Genomic DNA, 26,854 nt, shown 5'->3' with positions numbered 1-26,854 from the left:
CTGTTAAGACTGACTATTGATAATGTATTGATACTAATGATACTATTGATAATTCCATGAGACTATTGAGATTATTAAGCCTTATGAGATTGAAAATATTGATAGGGATGATTGTTTAGTACTGACGAGACTAGTAATGGAAAGAGTACAATTACTTTAGAAGATTTAACCCTGTATAATTATTATTTTGTGATTAAAATTGCTGGACTAAATAATTTGATATTAGGAGTAATCCTGAGATTATATTGGAAACTAATTGAGACCAGCAATAGTTACAGAGTTGAGAATTTAGCAAAATGACCTTGTTGAAATTGGTTGAATCCTAGGCTTGAACTTGTGAGTTTGGACATTACAATTGTCTAGCGGGTTCATGTATTTTATATAGTCTTTATTTGGAACTATTATCCTACTGAGAACCTTCGGGTTCTCACCCATCGTGAATTTTTTGTTTTTCAGATACAGAACGTGATGCATCTCGTTGAGAGTGCAGGACTCGTTGGTGAAGCGAAGAAGACTTTACTTTTGAAGTTATTTCGTTATGCAGTACTTTTCTCTGCTTTTAAAATATTGTATTGTACATTTTTCTCTTAGAGATTTTATTTTGGAGAAACACGATACATTTGTACTCTTTTGGTTTGTATTATGTTTAAGTTGGTCTTTTCTTTGCGAATCAAGACTAGTTATTATTATTATGTATATTATTTTGGATCTTGTGTGTCTCTGTGTGTGTATATATATTTCGTTTCTGTATACGATGTTCGCTTATTTAATGTGGTTCGAGTGTGGTTAACAACTGTCTTTTGTTTAAATTTTTTCACATGCTCCTAGATATATCATTATTATTCAAATACTATGTATATACTTTTCTTTTATGTGTTGTATTGCCTCATTATCTTTGATTTACGACTTAAGTGTAAAGTTCTGTGTTAGGGTGTACTATTTATTTTGTTTTTATTTTTTTTAATTAACAAAGATAATTTAGTAATTTTAATTATTTCAGTCTCTGTATTTATCTTAAATCAAACAAGATACTAAGACATAACTCAGTTTTGTATACTTTACACCTAACATAATACAGAGACTTGATTTTGTTAAGTGAATTTTTTCAAAAGAAAATTTTATTGTGAATGACCACATTTTTTTAAAACATAAAAATTTAGAGATCAAATTTTGTTTTTAATTTTTTGTGTACCTTTTAAATATTTATTTATTTATTTAACTATTGTCACAAAATTTAGATCAAATAAATAAATCGTTTACTAAATATAAATTTTTTTATTACTTACAAAAATATAATATTTATTAGTTTTTTTGTATTTTTAAATTATTCAAAAGTTATTTTATCAATCATCTTTTAAGAACTTTTTTATCAGCAGTTGAATTTTACAAATATCAAATTGGTAGTTAACCTTAAAAATATGTTTAAAATGAAAGCATAACTCCTGCATAAAAAAAAAAGTTAGAATGTCAACAAAAGTAGAGTATAATATCTTTAAATATCGCAAGATGCACATTTTTATTATACCAAATTGATCATCTATTTATATCGATCTATTTATATTTTATAAAAAAAATTGATACTAACTTATTATAGAATAAGTTTATGCAATATTGTTTTTTGTAATTGTATCATGTAAGCAATTTTACATAGTTGGCACTAATTAACTAAAAACTTATGCAATATAAAAGAAAATTAGATATATACATCATAACGACACACAGCATGAATCATTACTCAATTAAATAAAAAGGTAATGGTTAAAAGCAACTATCATCTATAGTTAAACTGTGATAATAATAGTAATAACTAATAACTTTTAGTTACAAATATAAAGAGTACATACTTTCTCTTCATTAAAACATTATTTATAGTGCTCATTAAAACTAGAATTCTTACATTAGCAATATTTCTTTAAAAGGGTTATAGATACTGATTTCACCAATATTAATATTATTAAATGATGATAACACCAGTCAAAACTTCAAGGAGAAAGAAGTATAAACAAATCCAAAAAAACAAAAAACAAAAAACAAAAAACAAAAAAAACAAAAAAACAAAAGAACAAAAAAAAACAAAAAAAAAAAAACTGGCATAAAAATGTAGAGCAAAAATGATACTAATAAATACAAATAAATCAATATTTAAGAAAAAAAACCAACATCAAAAGAACATATAAGAGGAGGAAAAAACAAGAGAAAAAACAATACATAAAAACAATATGTAAACAAAACCAAAGGCGAAAACTGAAAACAAATAAAGATATGATTATGTATCTACAATATCAAAAACTAATGTCTTAAAAGTTAATAAATTTATATTCCTAAAAAAAATAAAATATGTTCTTCTGTATTTGAATTTTCTTAAATAATTATATTAAACTGCGTACAAAATGCTAAATTACTGTTCTGTACAATATTTTTTACAAACTTATTTTTTAGTATAACATTAATCTATATATTATCTAATCAATTTTTAAATAATATCACACAATACCTATAAACAAATAACACTTTCATATTTATCCTATATAATATAATTAATTTAACTCCCTACATATCAAGCATGTTTTTAGTCTAATTATAATTAAAATCAAATTCATGACTGTAATTTTTTTCCCCCAAAATCAAAGATGGATGCAAAGACCAAAAAGGAAAAAAGCTGCAGATTTTCATAAGAACCTTTGTTAATTTCACGAAGATGTTTTAAATCTTGAATGAAATTATGTAAGATAGAGATGATGATAACGTATCAAATTTTGAAAATAATTAATTTTTAAATTATAAAAAGTATTGATGCATATGAATTAACAAATACTAGTGTCATCTAATCTATCAAAACGTCAACCATTGATACAAACATATGCTTCCTATTATGGGTACATATCATTTAGAACATGATAAACCATTGCATTTACGTGAACCTGAGCCTCATTTACAGCTACTATTATCTCTATACTGTCCTATCTAATTAACAATTCACACTACTTTGATGAGTCAAGATTCGTTAGTGGGCGGCCTGCGTCCACGACCTCGTACACCTCGACCACGCGGAACTCTTCCACGTGCTCTCCCAACAGTGGAAACTACTCCAGCCTGTCTCAATTGGGCCCTCTCTCGGGCTCGCTCTAACAAATTTATGGTGGTTGATGAACTGTTCAGAGGTGATGTATGCTTTACATCGTCTGTTTCAGCAGTGGCACTGCCATGGGCAGTAGATTGCCTTGTAACAGGTCTTGAGGAGCTAGTTTCTGCAGCACTAGTAGTCGGAGCAACCTCACTTGCAATGGGAGTAGGTTCAGCCACCTTGTCAGTCTCAACTGTTGTTGATTCGTTAACATCGGCCGCCTTGTCAAGTGTATCGCCGGCCTCCTCAGTCAAGTCACCCTCATCATTTTTATCATCACCTGAAAGCTCAGGAGAATTGATCTCACCGGCCTCGAGAGCTTCATCATCAGCCCTAGTTGGAGAAGGTTCAGGCGTTCTAACAGGCTCAGATTGACCTTCCCGAGAATCTTGGTTTTCCTCATTACCACCCTCAGGTTCTCCAGTTTCTGGCAACAATTCTCCCTCTTCTGTCTCACCACCAACTGCCAACGATGACTGCTGGTTTTCTGGCTCAATATGATCCCTGTGCATATCATCAGACTGCATTTTCACTTCAGCTGCTTGATCCTGATTCTCTTCGAAATCAATGGGCTTGTCATCATGTAATTCCTCTTGATTAGTACCATCCAAGTTCTGTGGATTGTTGGCTTCCTCATCCTTTACAACAGGTATTTCGCCGTCTTCATTTTGAGCTTCAACAACTCCTGCATTTTGGCCTTGTGGCAACTCACCACTTTCAAGTTCCTCAGAAGCCATATTAGTTCCAGCATGTTCTGTAACAGGTTCTTCACCATTATCTTCCGGGGATTCTGATCTCTTCGACTTCTTCAGCATGGGGGCATCAGAACTTTTCTCACCAACTGCAACTGATTCTTCCCGCAACTCAGTAGTAGAGGTAGTAGCAACACGTTTACGAGCTAAAGGCTGAGATGGAGCAAAACCAGTTTGAGGTGCTGCCTCAGAAGGCCCAGGCTTACCTAATCCTTCAGCATCAAACATTTCTGTGTCACCTTGTGGCTCATCAGGTTTTACCAGACGGGGCCTGACCAATTTTCTACCAGTTTTACGGGGTTCTGCACTTGGCCGGGAGAATGGAGGTCTTTTATCACTATCTATGGTGGCTTTAGGGGATAAACCGCTTACACCAACAGCTGGCAAGGATATGACGCTAGGGGTTGATGCATGTACCACCGAAGCTGTCAAATGTTTGCATACAATTATTAGTATAAACAGATATATAAAAATTCCTTATGCAGAAAGTCTGGTTTGAAATCAAGAAAATTTTCGTTCACCGTTTTACTGCTCGCCAGACTCTCGCTATAGCTCACGTTTTTTAAGTAATCTAAATGTACACTGCAAAAACTGAAGTTAATAAACCTGTAGCAGCAGAAGTATCCATAACTGTTGTTGCATCACCACGGTTCACATGGCCTCCAAGCTCAGAAAATACTGAATGAGCTTCCTTCTGAAAGCTTTCAACAGCAGATACATATGGAGCAGCTAAGTTGTCAACATTGGATCCAGAAAGAAGTTGAACTGCATTTGCTCCCTTAGAAAATTTATACCAAAAGCAAAAGGAGAAAAAAAAAAATCAATATCAGAACTGAGATTGCTTTTTAAGCTTTTACTGAAAACATTCGTAGGTTATAGAAGCAACAATGGGTCAGAACATCACAATAAAATCCTAGCTTAGCAGTCCCCCCAACATTAGTTTGGAAAGACAAACCACTATTTTACATCATTACCTCAGGAAGATTGCCAACATCCTTGACCTTTTCAACTTCCTCGGATAATCGCTTTAGAGCCTCTTTGTGCCTCTCAAGTTCATTAATAAACTTTGCTTTCTCCTGAAAGTAAATCAATTAACAAGAGAGAAGTAAGAAAATAAAGAGGGTTTGGTGTCAACAAATTATTGGCTCAACCAAATCCCCCTTTGTAACTTAACCATAGCAACAACCAAGTATTAACCCTCAAGGAACACAAACTTAAATAGATCAAACAATAAAGTTACTTAAGTATCAAGTAACTTCTATTAAAAATCAAATTTTAATAGAGCAAGATTAGCTTTTGTATTTTTTTAAACAAAAAGAGAAGTACAACAACATACAATGAGCAAGGGGGTCAACGTCAATCCATTATTGGAAGCAACCACAATGCATATTTAATTAAGCGATGCGAATAAAAACAATTTAGGAAACAGGAAAAACACCTGCTCAACATTGTTGTAAGAATCCTTTATTGCTTTCTCAGTCTTAATTCGTCTGCCTTTCTCCATTTGATTTTCTTCCCTCTCCTTCTTTAATTCATCTCGTTGTCTCTCCACTGTTTTTTCAAGAGTCTAGGAATAGAAATAACAAAATTAATACATGCTGAATCAAATTTCTTCAAAAATAAACGGTTGAACCACTTTCAAGTAAACCTGTATTCTGGTGTCCTTCTCTTCTTTCATTGCATGATCACCAGTTGTATCAGTAGTCAACTTTTTCCCTGAAAATTCAAATAATAAATATACTCCAGCCACAAATATCCATAGAACTTGAAAATTGAAATGACAGGAGGGAAGAAAGAGGAAGGGGGGGGGGGGGGGGGACTAAGAACCTTGTTTGATTTCATCTAATTGCTTTGAAAGTTGTTGAACCTCCTTTGACAACAAGTCATTCTTGATCTGTAATTATGGACAAGGAAACATAAGATGAAACAAAACAGTTGAAGACAACAATATCACCAAAAACAGAAATGGAGAATATATTAACAAGGGATAAAGGATAAGGATCCAGTACATGAGAAATCTTGTAAAGCGATAAGAAAAGTTATCCACCCTTGGAACAATAAATTAAATCATATAACTAGAACAAGAATAATATTCTCACTTTCCAAAGATTCTCATATTAGAGGATCCAAATCGATTATTCTTTTTATGATAAACACACAACTTTGCATTTTTTCAAACAAGGATTTTTATACACCTTCCATGAACCCAGCATTTTCTTATGCCTGTCCACTTCATGTTTTAGGCTAACCTGAGAAATTAATCATAACAAAATTTCGTAAGAAATAGGGGAACTTCAGAGCTTTATAAGAGAGAATATGATGCAGACCTCAGATTGTGTAATATCATTAATTCTCTTTTCTCTCTCTGCTAGTTCCACTCTGCAGTTTGATAGGTCTTGCTCCAAACGTGCAACTGAATCCTGCTTTACAGAAAGAGTTTTCCCCATTTCGTCTAGTTTAGAATCCTTTTCTTTGAGTCTTTCCTGATAAGATAAAATAAAAGTAGTAAATAAACAATAAATACCAAGATGCTATATCTTAATATAGAGAAAAACAGAATATTATATCTAACAAGTGCATGTGTAGACATAAAAGTTAGTACTCCTCACAGATGAAAGTTGTTAACTTTCTAGTTGTCATGGAACTTTTACTACTTTATTATTCACAGTTTCGCCTATAATAAACCCTAAGTAACCCTGTGTTTGGTAAGCGTCATGAGAAGGAAAAAACAAGACAAAATATATGACCCTGTCCATATCACAGTTTTTTGGAGGACAAAGAATAGGCTACTTTGGTCCCATGACAGAGACATTTTGCCTATTTATATTCATGTTCTTCTCCAAACTGATTTGTATCTCCTGGTGTCTCTGTATTTTTGCCTTGGGACTATTACCAAATAAAGCCTAAGGATCTACTTAGTTTGTGTGTTTCATGTTCTATTTTCAATTTCGGCATTTTCTATATTCAGGATCTTTTTAAGAACAAAACAGAAAGACATCATAGAGGTCTAATTACTTTCAGTTTTTTCTTCTCCAAAACTTGAAAACAGAAAGCATTTTCTTTATCCAAAAAAGTCTCCCTCTAGGCCGGGATAAAATAGTGTTAAAGATAGAATGATTGGTTAGAGCACATTCTAACATGCAGAGTCCAGTCTAACTAGCTGTGTCAGCTCACCACTAAGAGATTAGTAGATACTTTTACAGAGTAGATGACTAACATGTACCTGATATAATTCACCTATATATTTTGCAATCTAAAATTATTGTGATTCAGAATCAGATTCATCATTTTGAAGAATTCTCAGCCTGAATCCTCCCTATTTTACTTTTATGGTAATCAGAGTTATCTAACAGCAAATGCAGAATGGATCCCTCTACAAGACCAGCGAGCGCAAGCGCCACCCTCCGTCTGATCAACTCTTGTTACAGTTGCTTCTAATTACCTTACATGTCCAACCACCTAGGATTCTACCAACTCTACGATTGCCACTAGCCCAACTATGAACTATCTCAACTATACACATTTCGAATTCTACGTACTTTGGTGTTCCGACTAATCCATTTCGATTTCTCATCTTTCATAATATTTAACTTGTTGACATTTTACTGCTGAACATCAGATCCCATACGAATACCATATTGTTCATCTTATGGATGTGGTAAAATTTTCTCATAAGCATTCAGGGTAAAATTCAATGCTCAGTTAACATCTCCCAACAATATTAAATGCATAGGAAATTTTTTTAAGAGGCAAAGAAGTTTGATAACCTAGCTAGTCAACTGTTAATAAAAATACCACTTTTAACTATATTCATATTTTCCTTATTTAAAATAACAGACAGCAAGTCTGCATGTTTACATAGCCAATTCCAAGCCCGAAAAGAAAGAGGATTGTATTAGGCATTTGACAGCCAATGTAAAACTATGTCAAATCCTTATGCATGGACAAGACGCAATTAAGTCATCGGATTCATGAAGCCCACCCCATCTAGTGGGATAGAGCTTTGTTAAGAGAATAACGGACAGCATTGAGACTTGCTTTTGATAGCATCTAAGCCTTTCCTCCAGTACATAATTACATATGTACCACAAATAAAACAAGCATATGACTAAACTTTGCAATACTTCAACTATGGTGGCATCAACATGAAACAGAATACATGAGAAGGATAACACAATTTACACCCTGATGATGGAAATAGACAGGTACAAAGCCAACATCTAAAGTTTTTGTAGATATTATATTCAGATAATTCAGTCAATTAGGTTAGATTAGAATCAATTATGAATAACTGTGTTTTATCATTAGTAGGTATTGTAATGATTAATTCGTGTATATAAATATATGAGCGGAGGAGTTCAGAAACCTCAAGCTTCTCACATTAAATCACTGTCTAAACATGGTATCTAGAGCATAGGGTTCTTTTCTGTTTTCCAGCTCTTTTCTGGTTTATCAGCCACGACTGTCTGTGGTGTTCTATCAGTTTGTTGCTCTTATCAGGGAAAATCAAGTCTACAGTCAACCTCAGAAGGTTCTAGTCAGTCACTCCATCATTATCTTCTTTAAACCATCCATTTCAGCCCCTGTTCACTCCATCATTATCTTCTTTAAACCATCTATTTCAACCCCTGTTCATTTTTCATCTCTCTTCTCAAATTTTGTTTTTGTTCCATCATTTTCTTCCTTGTGAACCGTCCCTTAGCCTCTTCTATTTGAAAAAAAAAGATAAATAAAAAAAATATAGCCCTTTATACAACATCTGAACCTTAAAATTCAGCTTTTACTTAAAATTCAGAATGTCCACTGCTAGTGCAAATACTCCAGCAGAAGATGCAACAACCCCAAATATTCATCCTCAACTGTCCAATACTGTACCAATTACTTATGCCTTTTCTGGTACTCCCACAATTACATCTGAAAAATTGAATGGTAAAAACTTCTTTGGGTGGTCAACATCTGTTGAATTATGGTTCTTAGGTCAAGGTCTCTCAGACCACCTCACTAAATCTGCCCATGAAATTCCTGAAGAAAATAGAACTCAATGGGAAAGTTTTGACTATCAGTTGTGTGCATTATTACGGCAGTCAGTTGATCCTGCAATCTTGGTTAATTTAAGGTCTTTTAAGACCTGTTCTTCGTTTTGGAAAAAGACAGAGCTTATTTGCAAATGATATTCAGCACCTATAAGATTCCGCTCAGAAATTGGCTTCCCTTAAGCAGATTGATCCTGATATGACCAGTTTTGTTACTCAGACCCAAGCTGCAGTGGAGGAGTTAAAATTGTTTTTACAAGCTGACACTCAAGAAGCCCTCAAGACAAAGCTGGATAATTTGTATATGGTGATGGTTCTGCGTGCAATGCACCCAGATTTTGAACATATTCGTGAACAAATCCTTACTGGCCAGAATGTCCCTACAATGGACGACTTGATTACTCGCCTACTCAGAATTCCTACAACAAAAATCTTTAATTCATCCTCAATTTCAGTTGAAGCCAATGCCATGGTGACTGCATCAGGTTTTCGTGGTGGTCGAGGAACTCATGGAGCTCGAGGAGGACGTGGAAGTCAAGTTGGTCAATGCCCCGGTCGTCCCCAATGTTCCTACTGCAAGCGGCTTGTGCATACTAAAGATACATGCTATTCCCTTCATGGATTTCCCAAGGAAACTGTCAATGTTGTTCAGACAGGGTTTGGCCACATTGAAGAGAAAACAATTGCTGCACCTTCTAGCAATTAACCAATTGCCATTTCTCCAACAGAATTTAATGAATATCTTCAGCTGCAGGCAGCAAAACAGAATCCATATCCCGGTACCACTGTTACTCGAATCATTCCACAGCTTGCATCTCTCAATCTGGTAATACTTCAAGTTCTTGGGTAATTGATTTGGGTGCCTCGGATCACGTTGCTAGTGACAAATCCCTTTTTGCCTTCTCTTTCACCTGCATTTCCTAAGTTTATTACTTTAGCAGATGGCTCCAAAGTTGTTGCCACAGGAGTTGGCTGTGTCTCACCTATTGAATCTGTGTCTTTAACCTCAGTTTTATTTGTCAAAAACTTCCCTTTCAATTTAATTTCACTCAGCAAACTTACCTGATCTCTGTATTGTTATGTCACATTTAATGCTGATTCCTTTGTCATACAGGACCGTCAAATGGGGAAGACGATTGGTGCAGGATATGAGTCACAAGGTCTCCACCATCTTAGTTCAATTCATCCCGTGGTCTGTACGGCTGTTGCATCACCTAATCTCCTCCATAATCGGTTTGGTCATCCAAGTCTGTCAAAACTTAAAACTATGGTTCCTACTTATGCTAAGTTAGAGTCTTTGAATTGTGAATCCTGCCAACTTGGAAAGCATGTCAGGTCTTCCTTTGTTAATCACAATAAGGATCAATACAAGTCATCTTTTTCTCTTATTCATTCTCATATATGGGGTCCTAGTCGTGTGTTGTCTTCTTCGGGCTTTAAGTATTTTGTTACTTTCATTGATGATTTTTCTCGTTGTACTTGGTTATATTTAATGAAGATCGTTCCAAACTATTTTCCCTCTTTACTTCCTTTGTTGCTGAAATTTAAACACAGTTTAATAAAACTATTAAGGTTCTCCGTAAAGACCATAATAGAGAATACTTTTCCAAATCTTTTTCTTCTTTTATGACATGTCATGGTATTTTACACCAGTCCACATGTCCCCATACGCCACAACAAAATGGAGTTGCCAAAAGAAAAAATAGACATCTCATTGAAACAGCAGGTATTTTATTGTTACATTCTAATGTACCTGTACGTTTTTGGGGAGATGCAGCCTTAACAGCTTGTTATTTAATTAACCGTATGCCATCCTCTCTTTTGAATAACTAAGTTCCTCATTCCATTTTATTCCCCAAGGATAAATTGTATGTTGACTAAATCAAATCAAAATCAGATTCCTAATTCCTTTTATGAATCTTATGTAAATAGAATTAATTATAAATCTTTTCCTTTTTGGGTTTAGCTTAATTTTAGGGATTTTATGATTAGAAATCTTTCCTTTATTTTAGGCTAGTATTTTTTCCTTCTTTCCTATTTTCTAGTTATTTCTATTTCTGTAATTCCTCTATAAAGAGGCTGATTCCCTGTACATTTTATAATACAATACATTCAAACACTTCAATTTGGTATCAGAGCAGGATCTCTGCACTGTGCCTCTGATTTATAGCTATGGCTGACAGTTCCTCAGTCATTAATCCTGAACAGAAGGAGAACACCACTCCTACTCCATCAGATTTAAAATCTGAGCAACGGATACTAGTTAGTGGTGACTCCCATTCAGTTCAGATCACCACATTTCGACTCAATGGGTCAAACTACCTTAGGTGGTCTCAATCAGTTCAGATGTATATCCGTGGAAGAGGGAAGATTGGATATCTCACCGGTGAGCGAAGCCAGCCTAACATCACTGACTCACAATATCATGTGTGGGATACCGAAAATTCCATGGTGATGACATGGCTGGTGAACTCAATGGAGGAGGATATCAGCAGTAACTACATGTACTATACCACAGCCAAAGAATTATGGGATAGTGTCAAGGAGATGTACTCTGATCTTGGGAATAAATCCCAGATTTATGAACTTACTCTAAAAGCTAGAGAAATTCAACAAGGGGGTGACAATGTCACCAAATATTTCCACACATTGAAGCGGGTGTGGCAGGATCTTGACCACTTTAATAACTACAAGTGGAATTCAGCCGCTGATGCCAAACACCACCAACAAACAGTGGAAGAAGGGAGGATATTCCAGTTTCTTGCAGGCCTCAACGTGGAGCTAGATGAAGTTCGTGGCAGAATTATTGGAAGAGCAATCCTACCCTCAATTGGAGAAGTATTTGCTGAAGTTAGAAGAGAGGAAACTCGTAGAGCTGTGATGATGGGAAAAGGCAAGACTGAACAGACCTCTTTGGAGTCTAATGCACTTTTAGTGGCACCTGCTGCACTTAAAAGTTCATCAAATCAGAAGCACCCCTCCAATCTTTGGTGTGACCACTGCAATAAACCTCGTCACACCCGAGAAACCTGCTGGAAGATTCATGGAAAACCAGCACACCTTAAAGGCAGCAAACCTGGTCTCAAAATACGCTCTACCCCAACTGCTCATGAGGCTGAAAAATCATCATTGAGTAAGGAACAGGTTGAGCAGCTCATAAGGCTGTTAAATTCCAGTTCTGTGTCTAGTAATTCCTAGTGGTTCTTTGGCTCAAACAGGTAATTTTAGTATTCCTATGTCCCTTAACTGCACCTCAAACTTGAATGCACCATGGATTGTCGATTCAGGTGCATCTGACCATATGACCAGCCTCTCCCCTTTATTTAAAACTTATTCTCCTTGCTTTGAAAATGAAAAAATTAGAGTTGCTGATGGTAGTTTTTCATCTATTGCTGGAAAAGGTACAATTAAACTGTCCGAAAACATTGACCTAAGAAATGTCCTACATGTACCAAAGCTTTCTTGTAATCTTCTCTCTATTAGTAAAATCTGCAAGGATTCCAATTGTGCTGTGACATTCTTTGACACTCATGGTATTTTTCAGGACCGGACTTCGGGGAAGATGATTGGCAGTGCTAAGATGATGGATGGGCTTTATCACTTTGAGGATATTTCGGAGGATAAAATAGCTCAAGGATTTAGTGGTATAAGTTCTATGCCTATAAAGGACCAAATAATTCTCTGGCACAATAGACTAGGACACCCTAGTTTTCCATATCTCAAACACTTGTTTCCAAGTTTGTTTAAAAATATTGATTCTTCCTTACTTAAATGTGAAAGTTGTATTCGTTCAAAGAGTCATAGAGTTCCTTATTACTCTCAACCTTATCATGCATCTAAACCTTTCCACTTGATTCATAGTGATGTATGGGGTCCATCGAAAATAACAACTCAATTTGGAAAAAAATGGTTTGTAACTTTTATTGATGACCACACACGACTATGTTGGATCTATCTCATGCATGAAAAATCTGAGGTTTCTAAAATTTTTCAGTATTTTTCAACAATGGTAGAAACACAATTTGACACAAAAATTTCAATATTAAGAAGTGATAATGGCACTGAATACTTTAATAAAAATCTTGGTGAATTTCTTCAAAAGAAAGGTATTCAACATCAATCTACATGCCCCAATACACCCCAACAAAATGGCATTGCTGAAAGGAAGAATAAACACCTTGAAGTAGCACGTGCCATTATATTTGAGGGTAATGTTCCAAAGTATTTATGGGGAGATGCTGTTCTAACAGCAGCCTATCTCATAAATCGAATGCCCACACGTGTGTTAAATTACTGCACACCGTTGGATACTTTCAAAAAGAATTTTCCAGCATGTAGATTGCATTTTGACTTACCTTTAAAAGTATTTGGTTGCACTGTGTTTTTACATACACCTTCATATCGAAGTAAACTTGATCCAAGGGCAGAAAAATGCATTTTTATTGGCTATTCCCCAAGTCAAAAGGGTTATAAATGTTTCAATCCACACACCAAGAAATTTCATGTAAGTATGGATGTTACTTTTTTGGAACATGAAACCTTTTTTCAAAAAAATTCTCTTCAAGGGAGAGTCTAAGGGAAGAAAATTTTTTGCATGAACCTTTACCTACTCCTATCTTACATATTGAGGATACAACTTTCACTAATCAAGTAAATTCTGAAACAATTGCAAAACAAGATGTGAAAACCAATTCTGAAATTGTGCCAGAATTAGTTGGAATCCAAACAGGAAAAGAAATACCACAAGAAAAGGAGCTTCGGTGTTATGTTCGGAAATATCCCAAGAAGACTAGAGACCAGCCCATCATCTCTGTACCAACCCAATCTGAAAACCCGGAAGACGGCTCAACTGTAGTACTTCAGGAACTTCCAGGTAAATCTGAAATTGTCACTTCTAATAATAATTTGCCAATAGCCCTTAGGAAAGAAACCAGAACCTGCACCAAAAAGGTACTTAAAACCAGCACCAACCATCCTATTTCCAATTATGTCTCTTACCAAAATCTCTCTCAAAAACATCGAGCTTTTACTTCTAAAATTACAAATCTGTTTGAGCCTAGGAACATAGAGGAAGCACTAGATGATCCCAACTGGAAATTAGCAGTGATGGAAGAGTGGCATGCACTCAAGAAAAATGAAACTTGGGAGATTGTAGATCTGCCACAGAATACAAAATTGGTTGGCTGCAGGTGGGTTTTTACCATCAAATGCAATGCTGATGGAAGCATAGAGAGGTATAAGGCTAGGTTAGTAGCTAGGGGATATACACAAACCTATGGAGTAGACTATCGAGAGACTTTTGCTCCAGTTGCCAAACTCAGTTCTGTGCGGATTCTCTTATCTCTTGCTGCGAATTACAATTGGCCTTTACACCAATTGGATATAAAGAATGCTTTCCTGAATGGGGAACTAGAGGAAGAGGTGTTTATGAAACTTCCACCTGGATTTGAAGCTGAACTAGGGAGGAATAAAGTGTGCAAACTAAAGAAATCTCTCTATGGATTGAAACAATCCCCAAGAGCTTGGTTTGAACGACTTGGAATGGTGGTGAAGGGACTTGGTTATACTCAAAGCCAAGCTGACCATACACTTTTCTATAAGCATTCAGCAGCTAATAAAACTGCCATCTTAATTGTATATGTGGATGACATTATTGACAGGTGATGACTTTTTGGAGCTAAAAGACTTGAAGGAGAAGCTTGCCAAAGCATTTGAAATCAAAGAACTTGGCTCATTAAAATACTTCCTTGGAATTGAATTTGCAAGGTCTAAGGAAGGCATTTTTATGAACCAACGAAAGTACATCCTAGATCTTTTAAAAGAGACGGGATTACTTGGTTGTAAAGCTGCTGAAACACCTATAGAGCCTAACTTAAAATTGAAGCCAGCTGAACCAGAAAATGTAATGGACAAAGGGAGATATCAGCGGTTGGTAGGGAGGCTAATCTATTTATCCCATACACGTCCGGATATAGCCTTTGCTGTGAGCATGATAAGCCAGTTTATACATTCACCTGGTCAAGAACACATGGATGCTGTCTTTAGAATCCTAAGGTACTTGAAAGGGTCGCCTGGAAAAGGGTTACTCTATAAAAAGCATGGACATCTTCAAGTAGAAGCTTATACAGATGCAGATTGGGCTGGGAATGTCATGGATAGAAGGTCAACATCTGGGTATTGTACTTTTGTTGGCGGAAACCTGGTTAGTTGGAGGAGTAAAAAACAGAGTGTTGTGGCACGAAGTAGTGCAGAAGCTGAGTTTAGAGCAGTGGCTCATGGAATATGTGAAGCAATATGGGTAGAGAAAATCCTACGAGAACTAAAAGTTTCCATTTCTCCACCAATGCGGTTGTATTGTGACAACAAATCTGCAATTTCCATTTCTCATAATCTAGTGTTGCATGATAGAACTAAACATGTTGAAGTTGACAAGCATTTTATCAGGGAAAAGATTGAGAGAGGACAGATTTGCATCTCATATGTTCCAACCACGGAACAATTAGCAGATATTCTAACTAAAGGATTACCCAAGAAGACTTTTGATAGCATAATAAGCAAGCTGTCAATGAATGATATCTTCAAGCCAGCTTGAGGGGGAGTGTTGACTAAATCAAATCAAAATCAGATTCCTAATTCCTTTTATGAATCTTATGTAAATAGAATTAATTATAAATCTTTTCCTTTTTGGGTTTAGCTTAATTTTAGGGATTTTATAATTAGAAATCTTTCCTTTATTTTAGGCTAGTATTTTTTCCTTCTTTCCTATTTTCTAGTTATTTCTATTTCTGTAATTCCTCTATAAAGAGGCTGATTCCCTGTACATTTTATAATATAATACATTCAAACACTTCAATTTTGTACCATGTTCCTCCTTGTGTGTTTGGGTTACTTGTTTTGTTCATGATCTCTCTCTCCTGGTCAAGATAAGTTATCTGTTCGGTCTATTAAATGTATTTTTCTTGGGTACCCTAGGCTCCAAAAAAGGTATAGATGTTACTCCCCTGTTACTCATCGTCACTATGTTTCTGCTGATGTGACCTTTTCTGAAGACACACCATACTTTACCTCACATGTTGACTCTAATGTTGTCTCACAAGTTCTTCCAATTCCTTATGTTGGTCCACCCTTATTGCCCTTACCAGAAAATCCAACAACCACCACAAATGGTCCTTCCACTAATGCTGATAGTGTCATCATCCCTCAAATCATTACTTCTAGTCCACTACAACAACCATTAATTATCTATCACCGTCGTCCACAGCCAAATCATTCACAGTCTGAGATGGTACAAGATAGTGGCACATGTTCTACTCCTTTGGTTCCCCCTACTACGGAGCAAACTGTATCTGTTGATGAGCTTCCGATTGCTCTTCGGAAAGGTAATCGTAACACTAGAAATCCTCATCCAATTTATAATTTGTTGAGTTTTCATCGATTGTCCCCACCGTACTATGCTTTTGTTTCCACATTATCTTCTATACCTACACCTAAGTGTGTCAATGAGGCACTTTCTCATCCAGGATGGAGACAAGCTAGGATTGATGAAATGAATGCTCTAGAGTATAGTGGTACATGGGAGTTAAGGTTGGACCAGATGGTTCAGTTGATCATCTTAAGGCTCATTTGGTTGCCAAGGATTACAGTCAAACATATGGGCAGGATTATCAAGAAACTTTCTCCGGTAGCAAAGATTTCTTCTGTCCGCACATTCCTTTGTAATGCAGCAATCCGTCAGTGCCCATTGTATCAATTAGATATCAAGAATGCTTTTCTTCGCGGAGACCTTGACAAGGAAGTATACATGGAACAACCATCTGGATTTGCTGCTCGGGGGGGTCAGGATTGGTTTGCAAGTTGAAACGCTCCTTTTATGGGTTAAAACAATCTCCACAAGCTAGCTTTAGCAAATTCAGCTCTGTTGTTCAAAGATTTGGCATGAAAAGAAGCAAATCTGACCACTCAGTGTTCTATCAACACAACTCACATGGACAGTGCATCTATCTGGTTGTTTATGTGGATGATATAGTCATCACTGGTAATAATCATGAGGGGATGACAAAATTGAAGAAACATCTGTTTCATCACTTTCAAACTAAGAATTTAGGTAAACTCAAGTACTTACTTGGTATTGAGGTGGCTCAATCTAAAGATGGTGTTGCTATATCGCAGCGGAAATATGCCCTTGATATTTTGGAAGAAATAGGTTTGGTGAATTGCAAACCTGTTGACAGTCCAATGGATCCTAATATCAAATTACTACGTAACCAAGGGGAACATTTTTCTGATCCTGGGAGATATCGAAGACTTGTAGGAAAATTGAACTACCTCACTATTACTAGACTAGACTAGATATTTCATACCCTATTACTCTATTAGTGTAGTGAGTCAATTTATGCAATCTCCTTGCAGTGATCATTGGGATGCTGTAACGCAAATTGTAAAATATATCAAGAAAGCCCCAGGCCAAGGATTACTATACAAAGATAAAGGAAATACCCAAGTCATTGGCTATTGTGATGCCAATTGGGCAGGTTCTCCTATTGATAGACGATCTACTTCTGGGTATTGTCTTTCTTGGTGGAAACCTTGTATCCTGGAAAAGTCAAAAACAAAGTGTTGTTGCCCAATCAAGTGCAGAAGCTGAGTATCGCGTCGTGGCATTAGTAGCTTGTGAGTTAATATGGGTCAAGCAACTCCTTCGGAGTTGAAGTTCAGGACAGTTAACCGAATGAAGTTATATTGTGATAATCAAGCAGCACTCCACATTGCCTCCAATCCAGGATTTCATGAAAGAACTAAATACATAGAGGTGGACTGTCATTTCATAAGGCAGAAGGTTATATCAAAAGAAATTGTCACTGAATTTGTTAATTCAAGTGAACCATTGGCTGATATTCTCACAAAGTCCCTCAGAGGTCCTCATAGTAATTACATTTGTAACAAGCTTAGTGCATATAATATATATGCTCCAGCTTGGGGGGGATGTTGATATTATATTCAGATAATTCAGTCAATTAGTTGTTAGGTGTCAATTAGGTTAGATTAGAATCAATTATGAATAATTGTGTTTTATCTTTAGTAGGTATTGTAATGATTAATTAGTGTATATAAAAATATGAGCTGAGGAATTCAGAAACCTCAAGCTTTTCACATGAAATCACTGTCTAAACAGTTTTGAAGAGAGGCGACAGGACGAATGTAAGATAACATGAAACACATTTCCAGTGTTCAACAAAATCAAGAGTTAAAACAGAAAGAAAATCTATTCTTATTATATAAAAGTTGATACCAACTATTTGTACATTGAATCTAAGCTATGTTTCTTCTTCTAATGATGCCACGTCATCAATTTTGATTACTTGGCAAAATCATAGAAATTAATCCATCAACTTCTAGTAAAATATTAAAAAAAAATAAACCATAACTCCCATCCATAATTAATTAATTTATTATGTATTATTATTCAATGAAAATATAAAATATTAATTAAATGTAATAAACATCCCATCAAAAGTATCATAATAATAATAATATTATCATAATAAAATTTAAATTACAAAATATTTAAATTCCATCCTATTTGACCTACTTATATATCATACACAAGACTTTTACCACTATTACTTCATTGCACATTCGTGATTCGCCTATGAAAAATATTTACACCAACAAATGAAGAGGAGCTTATCTACTTAGAAATGATTCTATTAGATCATTAGGTACAAAATAAAAATATTTATTGTACTTTTAAAACAAATTTACGAAAAAAACACTCATATTACTAAGAAATTCTAAAATTTACTGGACAAGACAATAAATATTCTAAAAAATTTTATTCTTACTATTATAGATATCGTTGAAAACCTGTATGCACTAGGAGAAGAAAACAAATAGATATCAAAGAAAAATTTACAAAAAAATGAAGTTTTCGTACTACAACATAGAAAATTATTATAGATTCAAATTATAAAAAATTTTATCAAATTCCATCAAATTATACTTATCATAAAAATTTTCATTAAATTATAAATTTCTAACTCGATAATTATTACATATTCAAAATTAAATTAATGGTTCTAAATCAAAGTACTACAATAACTTTTGTGCTATTTGATATAAAAAAAAATTATTGGACACAACTGTCTTAAATCTAATTACACTCCAAGTCACCAATGACACGAAAATGTCATCTCAATTGAAGAATTTATACAACCTCACACTTATATTAGAAGTTAAAGTAAATTATTTTAATTTTAAAAATGGCTCTCAACTGTTACCAAGATATTTGTCCCAACAAAAAATACTGAAACTCGACCCGTATTACAACAAATCTAATAGGTAATACTACAAAAATTTTATTTATTCAAAATATCATTTATATTGCTCATTTATATTCTTTATTTATTATAGGAACCAACTTCACTAACACTGATATCATCAGATATAGATGACATACCAATCAAGAGATTAAGGAAAAAGAAAAGTAAACGAATCCACGACATATTTTCAGAAAAACATACATACAAAGATGGAACAAAAAAGACAATAGAAAATGTATACAAGTTAACAATTTAGAAAGAGCATGTCTTTACAAGAACATATGAAAAAAAAGTCTAACGGCAACCGAAAATAAAAAAAGGAGGACAAATACCACATAAGAAAACTAAGTTCGCCAATTAAAACAAATGCAAAAATAAAAACAAATAAAGATGTACCTTTGTACAACTTTAATATAAAAAAATTTTGTATTATAAAATATTTTAAATAAAAAACACATTAAATTTAATATTTTGTATATATTTTAATTAATTTTTAAACAATATAATACTTATTAAAATATATTTTATACTATTATTAATTTACCACTCTGCGCATCGTGCGGGTCTCAATCTAATGTTAGATAGCAACAGTAAAATAATATAAATGGGTAATATGAACTACCTGCAAATCTCGAACAAGTTTCTTGCTTCGATCATAGTCTTCCACATCAATGTTTTTACTCCTTTCAAGCAACTGAAGGGAAGAAAAGTTTAAAAAAAGAAATAATGATAAAAAACCAACACAGTAACATTAAATATGTTACTTGTAATGTTCAGGAAGCAATACCTCAGAAACCTTGTGACAGAGATCATCTTTCTCCCTTTTTAGTCCTTCAGTTTCATTCTTACAACCAGCCAACTCCATTTCTCTTTCTCTCAGAAGCTTCTCTAGATTTTCAACCTCAGCTCTTGCTTTATGTGCTAGTTCACGCAATTTCTAATAGAGATACAATGTTGGGTTTATTGTTATTAAAGGATAAAAAATACCATGCAGAAGTATTTTTTTCGCTCAATTAGAGTTTTATCCTTAAATTCTTCTTAAGATACTTTCTACTCTCTCCCTATAATTAATTGTAACCTGTATATCACATCTAAGGAAATATTTTTTCTTTTACACTTGATTAGAATTTCCTCCTATTTAATAGCTGGGTTTATCACCTGAGAAAGAATGATACTTTAGCAACCACTTTATTTTTATTTTATTTTATTTTACTTTTCTCAATCAGTGGGAATATAATCCTTAAATTGTTTAAAAATACCTTCTACTCTTATTTTCACTATCTCCTTATGATTAATTGTGATTTTATGACCAAAAGTACTTCATGTATTCATGTACCTGGCACTCCTCAAAATTATGCTTATTTTCTTCCCTAAGCTGCATGTTGCTCTCACGAAGTAAGTTCATTTCCCTAACCTGCAGATAATTGTTGAGAGAGAGACAGAGAGAAGGGGGTGAGAAGGGAAAGAAAAGGCACATTATTTGATTGATTATATAGTTCATTGAACAGTACCATCAAAACAGGTCAGCTTAATTTGACATCACAAGTAATGTAGATCATGAAAGAAGGATTCCAAACCTGAAGTTGCAATGATTTGAACTCTTCTTCGGTGAACAAACGCGATTTTGACTTTGCACGATCAGCCTCTAGTGATGCATTTGCAAATTCAACTGCCTTTAAAGCACCCTCAAGCTACATGAAACCAAGAAACGAAGAAAAGCATGTCACTAGATACACAGAAAATCAGAAGAAACAGTAAACAAAAGAGAATTTCTTTAACTTAGACCTTCAAATGAACAAACAAGACTGAAATATATTACTCAAGTTACGAATTGTTTGAATGAGAATAAATACAAATTCTTATATTATACATATATACAAATTGTTCTATTCCTCATGCAACAGAATCGAGGTTTTGTTTCACAAATAGAGTCAGTCTTGATGTAAAAGCTAGGAGGTCACAAAGTTGAATCATAAAAATAGCTTTTAATCTCTCTTTATGGCGAGTAAGGCTACAAACATCTACCCTACACAGCAACGTACTGTAAAATATTAGGTACATATTCAAATCATTCACCTTTCACTTTTTCAGACTATGATATGATTTAAAAGAAGCTATTACTAACAGTAGTTTGATGATGACACACCATGCCATGACAAACAAGAGATAGATGGATACAATATTTCACCTGCAACTGCAACCGCAGCTTTTGCTGTTTCAACAATGACACTTCTTTTTCTGCCTGTGAAAGTAGAGAACTTAAATTATGACCAAGAAATGAACATACAAATGCACACGCGAAACAATTTTGCCGGACATGACAATTATTTACCATTTCTTTTGAAAGCCGGAGATAACTAATCACAGTTTGAAGACCAGCATCACCAAATGTATCTGCACTACTACTTCCAGATGGTATACCAGCAGAATTGCGCTCCTTCTCTGCCCTCTGAATATGCAAAGCTTCAAGATGGCTATGAAGTATTTTATTCTGAAGGAGGTTGATGACATCAATCACAGAAGTAATTTGATAGAAACCAATCCAATAAAATATAAAGAACAGAAACAGTTCACACTATCTGGCCTTGCCACAAGGAAGAAACAGTGCTACTGTTTATGGACATGCTGTTTAAAGTGAATTGCAATGTGACCACTTTTTCTTTTATATTTTGAGTTCAAGATAAAGAGAAAATACAGAGCAAGGAGGAAGAGGTCATTTGTATGACCAAAAAAGAAAAAAAAAATCAAACAAAAGACAAACTCTCACACAAATACCGGCAATGACACAGACTGCGCATTAAAGGTGATTAACTAGACTTGCTAACTGCAACCAACACTCACCAAAGATACCAAGTACATTAACAGAGTCCTGTAAAATGTAAATAATTAATTCCTCATTTACACATCAATGGGCCACAATTTTTTAATGTGTTGGGTAGACAAAAGTTTGATACTAAACAATAAGAGAAAGTTAGGACACAATAATTCAACAAGAAAACTGAAGGATAACTGAATAAAGCATCAGTCGAACTAAACGGGTGAAAAGAAAACTTAACCTGCTCATTTATTTCATCATATTTCTTCTCAACATCATTTCTTGACTTCTCAAGCAATGTCTTCTCCTCTTCCCACTTAGCCTTCAGTTGACTCTGCAAGACACAAATATTCAAACACGGTGAATTATCGGTACATTAATCCAGAAAATGGAACAAACCAAAATTCCAGTTAATGGGAAAGAATATATAAAGTAAGTAGACAAAGTGCAAAACAAAGTGACAAATGCAACAGTAAACCACGTGGCTTATAGGTATATCCCTTTGCAGGAAGAAATGAAAAATCCAACTGAACTAGCTCTATCAAAGTACCACGAGACACGCTATGCAAGTTTCACATGTCAGTCAAGAACATGGGCATTTGAAGTTCCTATTCAAGGATTCATATTATTATTCGTAAGCCTAACTGCCATTACCAACCTCATTCAGAAGTTACAAAATGGAACAAGTTGGATTGGATTTCCGTTTTCAATTTTTCATCTTAAAGACCTAGGAACACTCAGCTTTCTCTGAAACTCTGAAATGAAGGTCAGGTTTGAAATAACAATTATGAACCTGGTGAACTGACAGATACCAGCTGCCAACTTCCTTACTCTCACTCCCCAGTCACAGTTATTCACCCTAGACTGCTCCATTTTTCCTCAGTATGTGATATCCTTAATTATGTGTTTCAAAAAATCTTCTATATAATGTATTTTTCTATTGAACTCTAGCAGCAATGACAAGAAAATGTATATATTCTAAAGATGTCCACCATCTTAAACCAAAATACCACTCACTTAACATTCTAATGGAGGAAAATCATCAATATTTCAGTCAAAATACAGCAACAGTAGATACAGTAACTTGATCAAGTGTTTCAATACAATTACAACACAGCATAAGTAAAAGCAAAAAGTATAATAGGTAAGTCAAAATAACACGTTGGGGAATTTCTAAAATAAACAATATCAAAAATACGAAAAACAGTAACTGCATTCATGATGAAGTACACAGAAAGAAAAAGAAGATAAGACTAAAGTTCGAAACTTACATTTTCAAATTTCTGAGCATCAGCTAATTTTCGTAATTCAGATGCCTCACCCTGCAGCGTGGCTAATGCTTCAGATGTGTTTTTCAACTCTTGAATTGTTTCGGATTGGAGAATAACCTATGATAATAAATGCCACAAAGGGACTAAGTGATGAGAAAGGAACAAAGTCATCTAAGAATACAAGTATGCAAAAATAAATTAAAATAAAATAAATCCAAAAGAACAAATTCTCCAAAGATTAAATACAGGATGATGTATGGATTATGATAGCATTTTTTCCTTTAAACCAACAACGAACAAAAACCTAGAGGAAAAGTACCACATATGACATGTTGCAATGTGTAGAATGCAATGTGTTCTTACACAAGGACATTGTGTGTGTGTGATGACACGGTCACTGATTCTCAAACATCAAAAGTGGAATCTATTGGTCAAAATTTAAACTTCAAATTTACAATTTAAGATTTGTAAATGACATTTTATTATATAGGTGACCACACATCTTAACTTTAACATGACCTCACTGTCCCATCTAACTCGTAGAACGACAGACTCTAGCTCAGCCACTGTGCCACCACATTTGTATTTATTCCACTTATCCCTAACTCCACCTCATGAAACCTCCAGCCAGCAACTTCCAACCACCATCGCCTTTAACCACGTATCATTAAAGAAATACATAACTTCAAGCAATTAAAAAATTCCCTTAAACCAAATTCATTCATTTGTTTATTTTGATGAAAGAATATCAATAAGAGGCTATGAGTGCAAAGAACAAACCCAACTGCATATACCACGGTCAACCTACGATTTATCAGTCAGATTTGCACCCATTCACACTGACAGAAACCATGGGTTAGCAGAGGATAACAGCGAGGAATGAACTGCAAAGGTTGTGGATGAAGAATAAAAGGATTGGACTAATTACTGTCAAGGCATTGATGAAGTGGTGGTGGGAGTGCCATCTTTACTCTCCCTTGCTTTGCATTGTTGAGTAGTGTATCATGATGAGACAAAGAGAAAATGGTTTCAACTGCATTTTATCATTACTGTTGGCTGTACTACTTGACAAGATCTGTGGCTAGAAAAATACAATGTGAAGATTGCAAAAATAAGAAATAAAAATAATGAGAATTTCTTTATATTGGTTATTAACGAGGGAAAACTGTGTTTCAGTTTAATTATCAGTTGACCATATAATCACATAATCAAAGTTCCCATTTAAGAATCTGCCTTGGTCACAGATACACGACTATTTGGTATTCTGTTTGTAGGGGCCTTGGCTTTTGCTATGATGGATATTTTCAATCTCCTGGCTTTATTGTCAAAAGAATTTTTTCTCTTGATAATAGAGTTACAGAAACTGAGCGAGAGTAGAAAGAAGAGAAGAAAAAAGAAACAAGAGAGAGAGAGAGAGAGAGAGAGAGAGAGAAGTAGGAACTGATAATTCTGAATAATGAATCATAGAAGCACTGAAGCGGTGCTTACATGCATAGAGAGGAGTGAACTTCATCAAGCTAGAGAAGAGGGGCAGTATAGTCATTGCACACTTTAAGTTAGGGGAATCTGGGTTGGTTAGAGGGAATTATCCTAGCTGGCACTGTCTTAACAGATCAGTAACCACTTCCACTTCCCTAACCCACTCTATTATGTACCCCCTTAAACTGGGCACTCCACAGCTTTGAAAATCTGTAACAAGTAACTTCTCTCTGAGGCTTAGGAACTTCGCTTTAGAGATTGACTTAGGTTATACATCTGCTGGCTGCTCATCAGAGGGAATATGAGCAATCAGTAGATTCCCTTCCATAACCCTTCCACAAAGGGCTTTAACTTCATATGCCTTGTCCTATTGTGCAAGACAGGGTTGTGAGCCAGCATAATAGCACTAAGAATAAGATCATCACAATACACCACTGGTCTTGAGGTAGGAATTCTTAATTCAAACCACAATGAGGTCCACAATACTTCTGTATTCCACCTCAGTGTCGGATCTAGCAACTGTAGGCAGTTTTCTGGACTACAAGGTAAGATAAACACAGGAACCTGAGGTAGACCTCCTATCGTCCACATTCTCAGCTCAGCATATTTAGGTTTAGTGGGTCTAAGGCTGGTCTGAGCACAAGTCCAAGCTCTTGAGTACTAGCTAGATACCTAAGAACTTGTTTCACTGCCTTCTAGTGGCTCTCTTGAGAAAAGGACATGAACTGACAAGCTTTGTTCAAACTATAAGAAATTCCAGGCCTAGCGACCTGGCATACCGCAGGGCGATCAGCCTGTAATGAGTGGGATTATCCACCATGTCATTACCACTGTGATAATTTAAGGCCAGAAATCACTGGAGTTGAAAGAGGTCTAGCTTTGTCTTATTTGGCTCTTTTGCAGAAGGCCTTGGATGTATTTTTGCTAGCACAGAGAAGGAGTCATTTGGGCACTTTTGCTCTTCTATTCCCAAGAAATAGTGCAAGTCCCATAAGTCTGTTGAGTACAAAAATGCTATTAAGACTAGTGATAAGCTCCAGAATGTAGGAAGAAGCGGATCACCTCAACGTATACTAGGATATACGTCACCTTAGATTGATGAGTCTTGATAGAGAGAGAGAGAGAGATCACACTTGGCACTACTGAACCTGAGGCTTTTTAAGTGAGGCCTTAAGGGTCTCAAACCATGCTCGCGGTGCCTGTTTTAACCCATACAGTGACTTGTTCAGTTTCCAAACCAGTCCAGATCCATCCAAGAACACCTCTGGTTATCTTATTGTACCTCTTCAATAAGTACACCAATTAGGAAAGCATTGTTCACATCTAATTTATTTAGAACCCAACCATTTGTGAGAGCCAGGGTTAGCACTACTCGAATGGTGGCTGGTTTCACCATGGGTGAAATGATCTCCAAGTAATCAAATCCAACCTTTTGAGGAAAAACATTAGCAACAAGTCATGCCTTGAACTTGTTGACACCGCCGTCTGGGTTCTATTTTACCCAGCACACTCGCAGCCATTGGCAAGTGCGGCCTGGGGGAAGAGGGACTAAGGACCAAGTAGACTTGCAAGAGACGACCTGAAATTCTTCTGTCATTGCAACAAGCCGCTGAGCTGAGTCCAGGGCATCACCTACAAACCTAGGTTACAGGGAAACATATTTAGAACCGGATACTGGTTGTTTTGTTGGAGGTTGAGAGGAGAGGCTTAAGGTGGGGCAGGGTTGAGGCTCTGCAATGCAGGCTGGGAGTGTGTGGCTAGGGTGGTATGTGAGGATCGTTTGTGCAAGGGAGGTGTGTCAGGGGTAGGTAGGAGGCCTCGAATCATGGACCGAGTGACTAGTCTGCTGGAAAATGAATTTGTGTGTTTGGGGATGTATAGGGGTTGGATACGGAAGGAGATGGGGAAGAAGAAGGGCAGGTGTGTAAAGGGAAGGATGTTTCAGAGAGGACGCCGAAGAGGAGGATCCATCGGCAATGGCGGAGTCACCAGAAGAGGCAACAGAGGAGGATCCATGCTACCGTAATTTGAAGCTCCGGATACCATAATAGAGTTGGAGAA

General features: G+C 35.5%; 2 protein-coding genes and 1 pseudogene across 5 annotated transcripts in view; 2 read left to right on the top strand and 1 right to left on the bottom strand.

The window, feature by feature from the left end:
* Positions 1 to 2,754: 2,754 nt before the first annotated feature.
* Positions 2,755 to 26,854, bottom strand: part of LOC107610940 (nuclear-pore anchor) — a 38,146-nt gene continuing 14,046 nt past the window's right edge. For 3 of the 4 annotated variants that reach the window (XM_088496354.1, XM_088496355.1, XM_088496357.1), the window contains 16 exons: positions 23,315 to 23,431; positions 22,285 to 22,377; positions 21,561 to 21,719; positions 21,417 to 21,470; positions 20,806 to 20,919; positions 20,565 to 20,642; positions 20,016 to 20,165; positions 19,851 to 19,922; positions 6,204 to 6,359; positions 6,072 to 6,125; positions 5,704 to 5,770; positions 5,525 to 5,592; positions 5,315 to 5,443; positions 4,851 to 4,952; positions 4,483 to 4,654; positions 2,755 to 4,301 (listed from right to left, as the gene is read on the bottom strand). In XM_088496354.1, the coding sequence (XP_088352480.1) occupies positions 2,995 to 4,301; positions 4,483 to 4,654; positions 4,851 to 4,952; positions 5,315 to 5,443; positions 5,525 to 5,592; positions 5,704 to 5,770; positions 6,072 to 6,125; positions 6,204 to 6,359; positions 19,851 to 19,922; positions 20,016 to 20,165; positions 20,565 to 20,642; positions 20,806 to 20,919; positions 21,417 to 21,470; positions 21,561 to 21,719; positions 22,285 to 22,377; positions 23,315 to 23,431 (2,892 nt within the window). In that variant the 3' untranslated portion in view covers positions 2,755 to 2,994. The remainder of the gene's footprint in view (positions 4,302 to 4,482; positions 4,655 to 4,850; positions 4,953 to 5,314; positions 5,444 to 5,524; positions 5,593 to 5,703; positions 5,771 to 6,071; positions 6,126 to 6,203; positions 6,360 to 19,850; positions 19,923 to 20,015; positions 20,166 to 20,564; positions 20,643 to 20,805; positions 20,920 to 21,416; positions 21,471 to 21,560; positions 21,720 to 22,284; positions 22,378 to 23,314; positions 23,432 to 26,854) is intronic. The other variant, XM_088496356.1, reaches the window with a different exon arrangement.
* On the top strand, positions 8,673 to 9,833 carry LOC148547786 (uncharacterized; annotated as a pseudogene).
* On the top strand, positions 10,787 to 12,451 carry LOC148547785 (uncharacterized). The gene has a single exon (XM_088496358.1). The coding sequence runs from the start codon at positions 11,082 to 11,084 to the stop codon at positions 12,105 to 12,107; it is 1,026 nt and encodes a 341-aa protein (XP_088352484.1). The 5' UTR covers positions 10,787 to 11,081; the 3' UTR covers positions 12,108 to 12,451.

Source organism: Arachis ipaensis, chromosome B8 (genome assembly GCF_059453495.1).
Source record: "Arachis ipaensis isolate K30076 ecotype BB chromosome B8, ASM5945349v1, whole genome shotgun sequence".
In the NCBI taxonomy this organism is placed as follows: Eukaryota; Viridiplantae; Streptophyta; class Magnoliopsida; order Fabales; family Fabaceae; genus Arachis; species Arachis ipaensis.
Note: the sequence above shows the minus strand (reverse complement) of the source record. Positions and strands in the feature narration are given on the sequence as shown.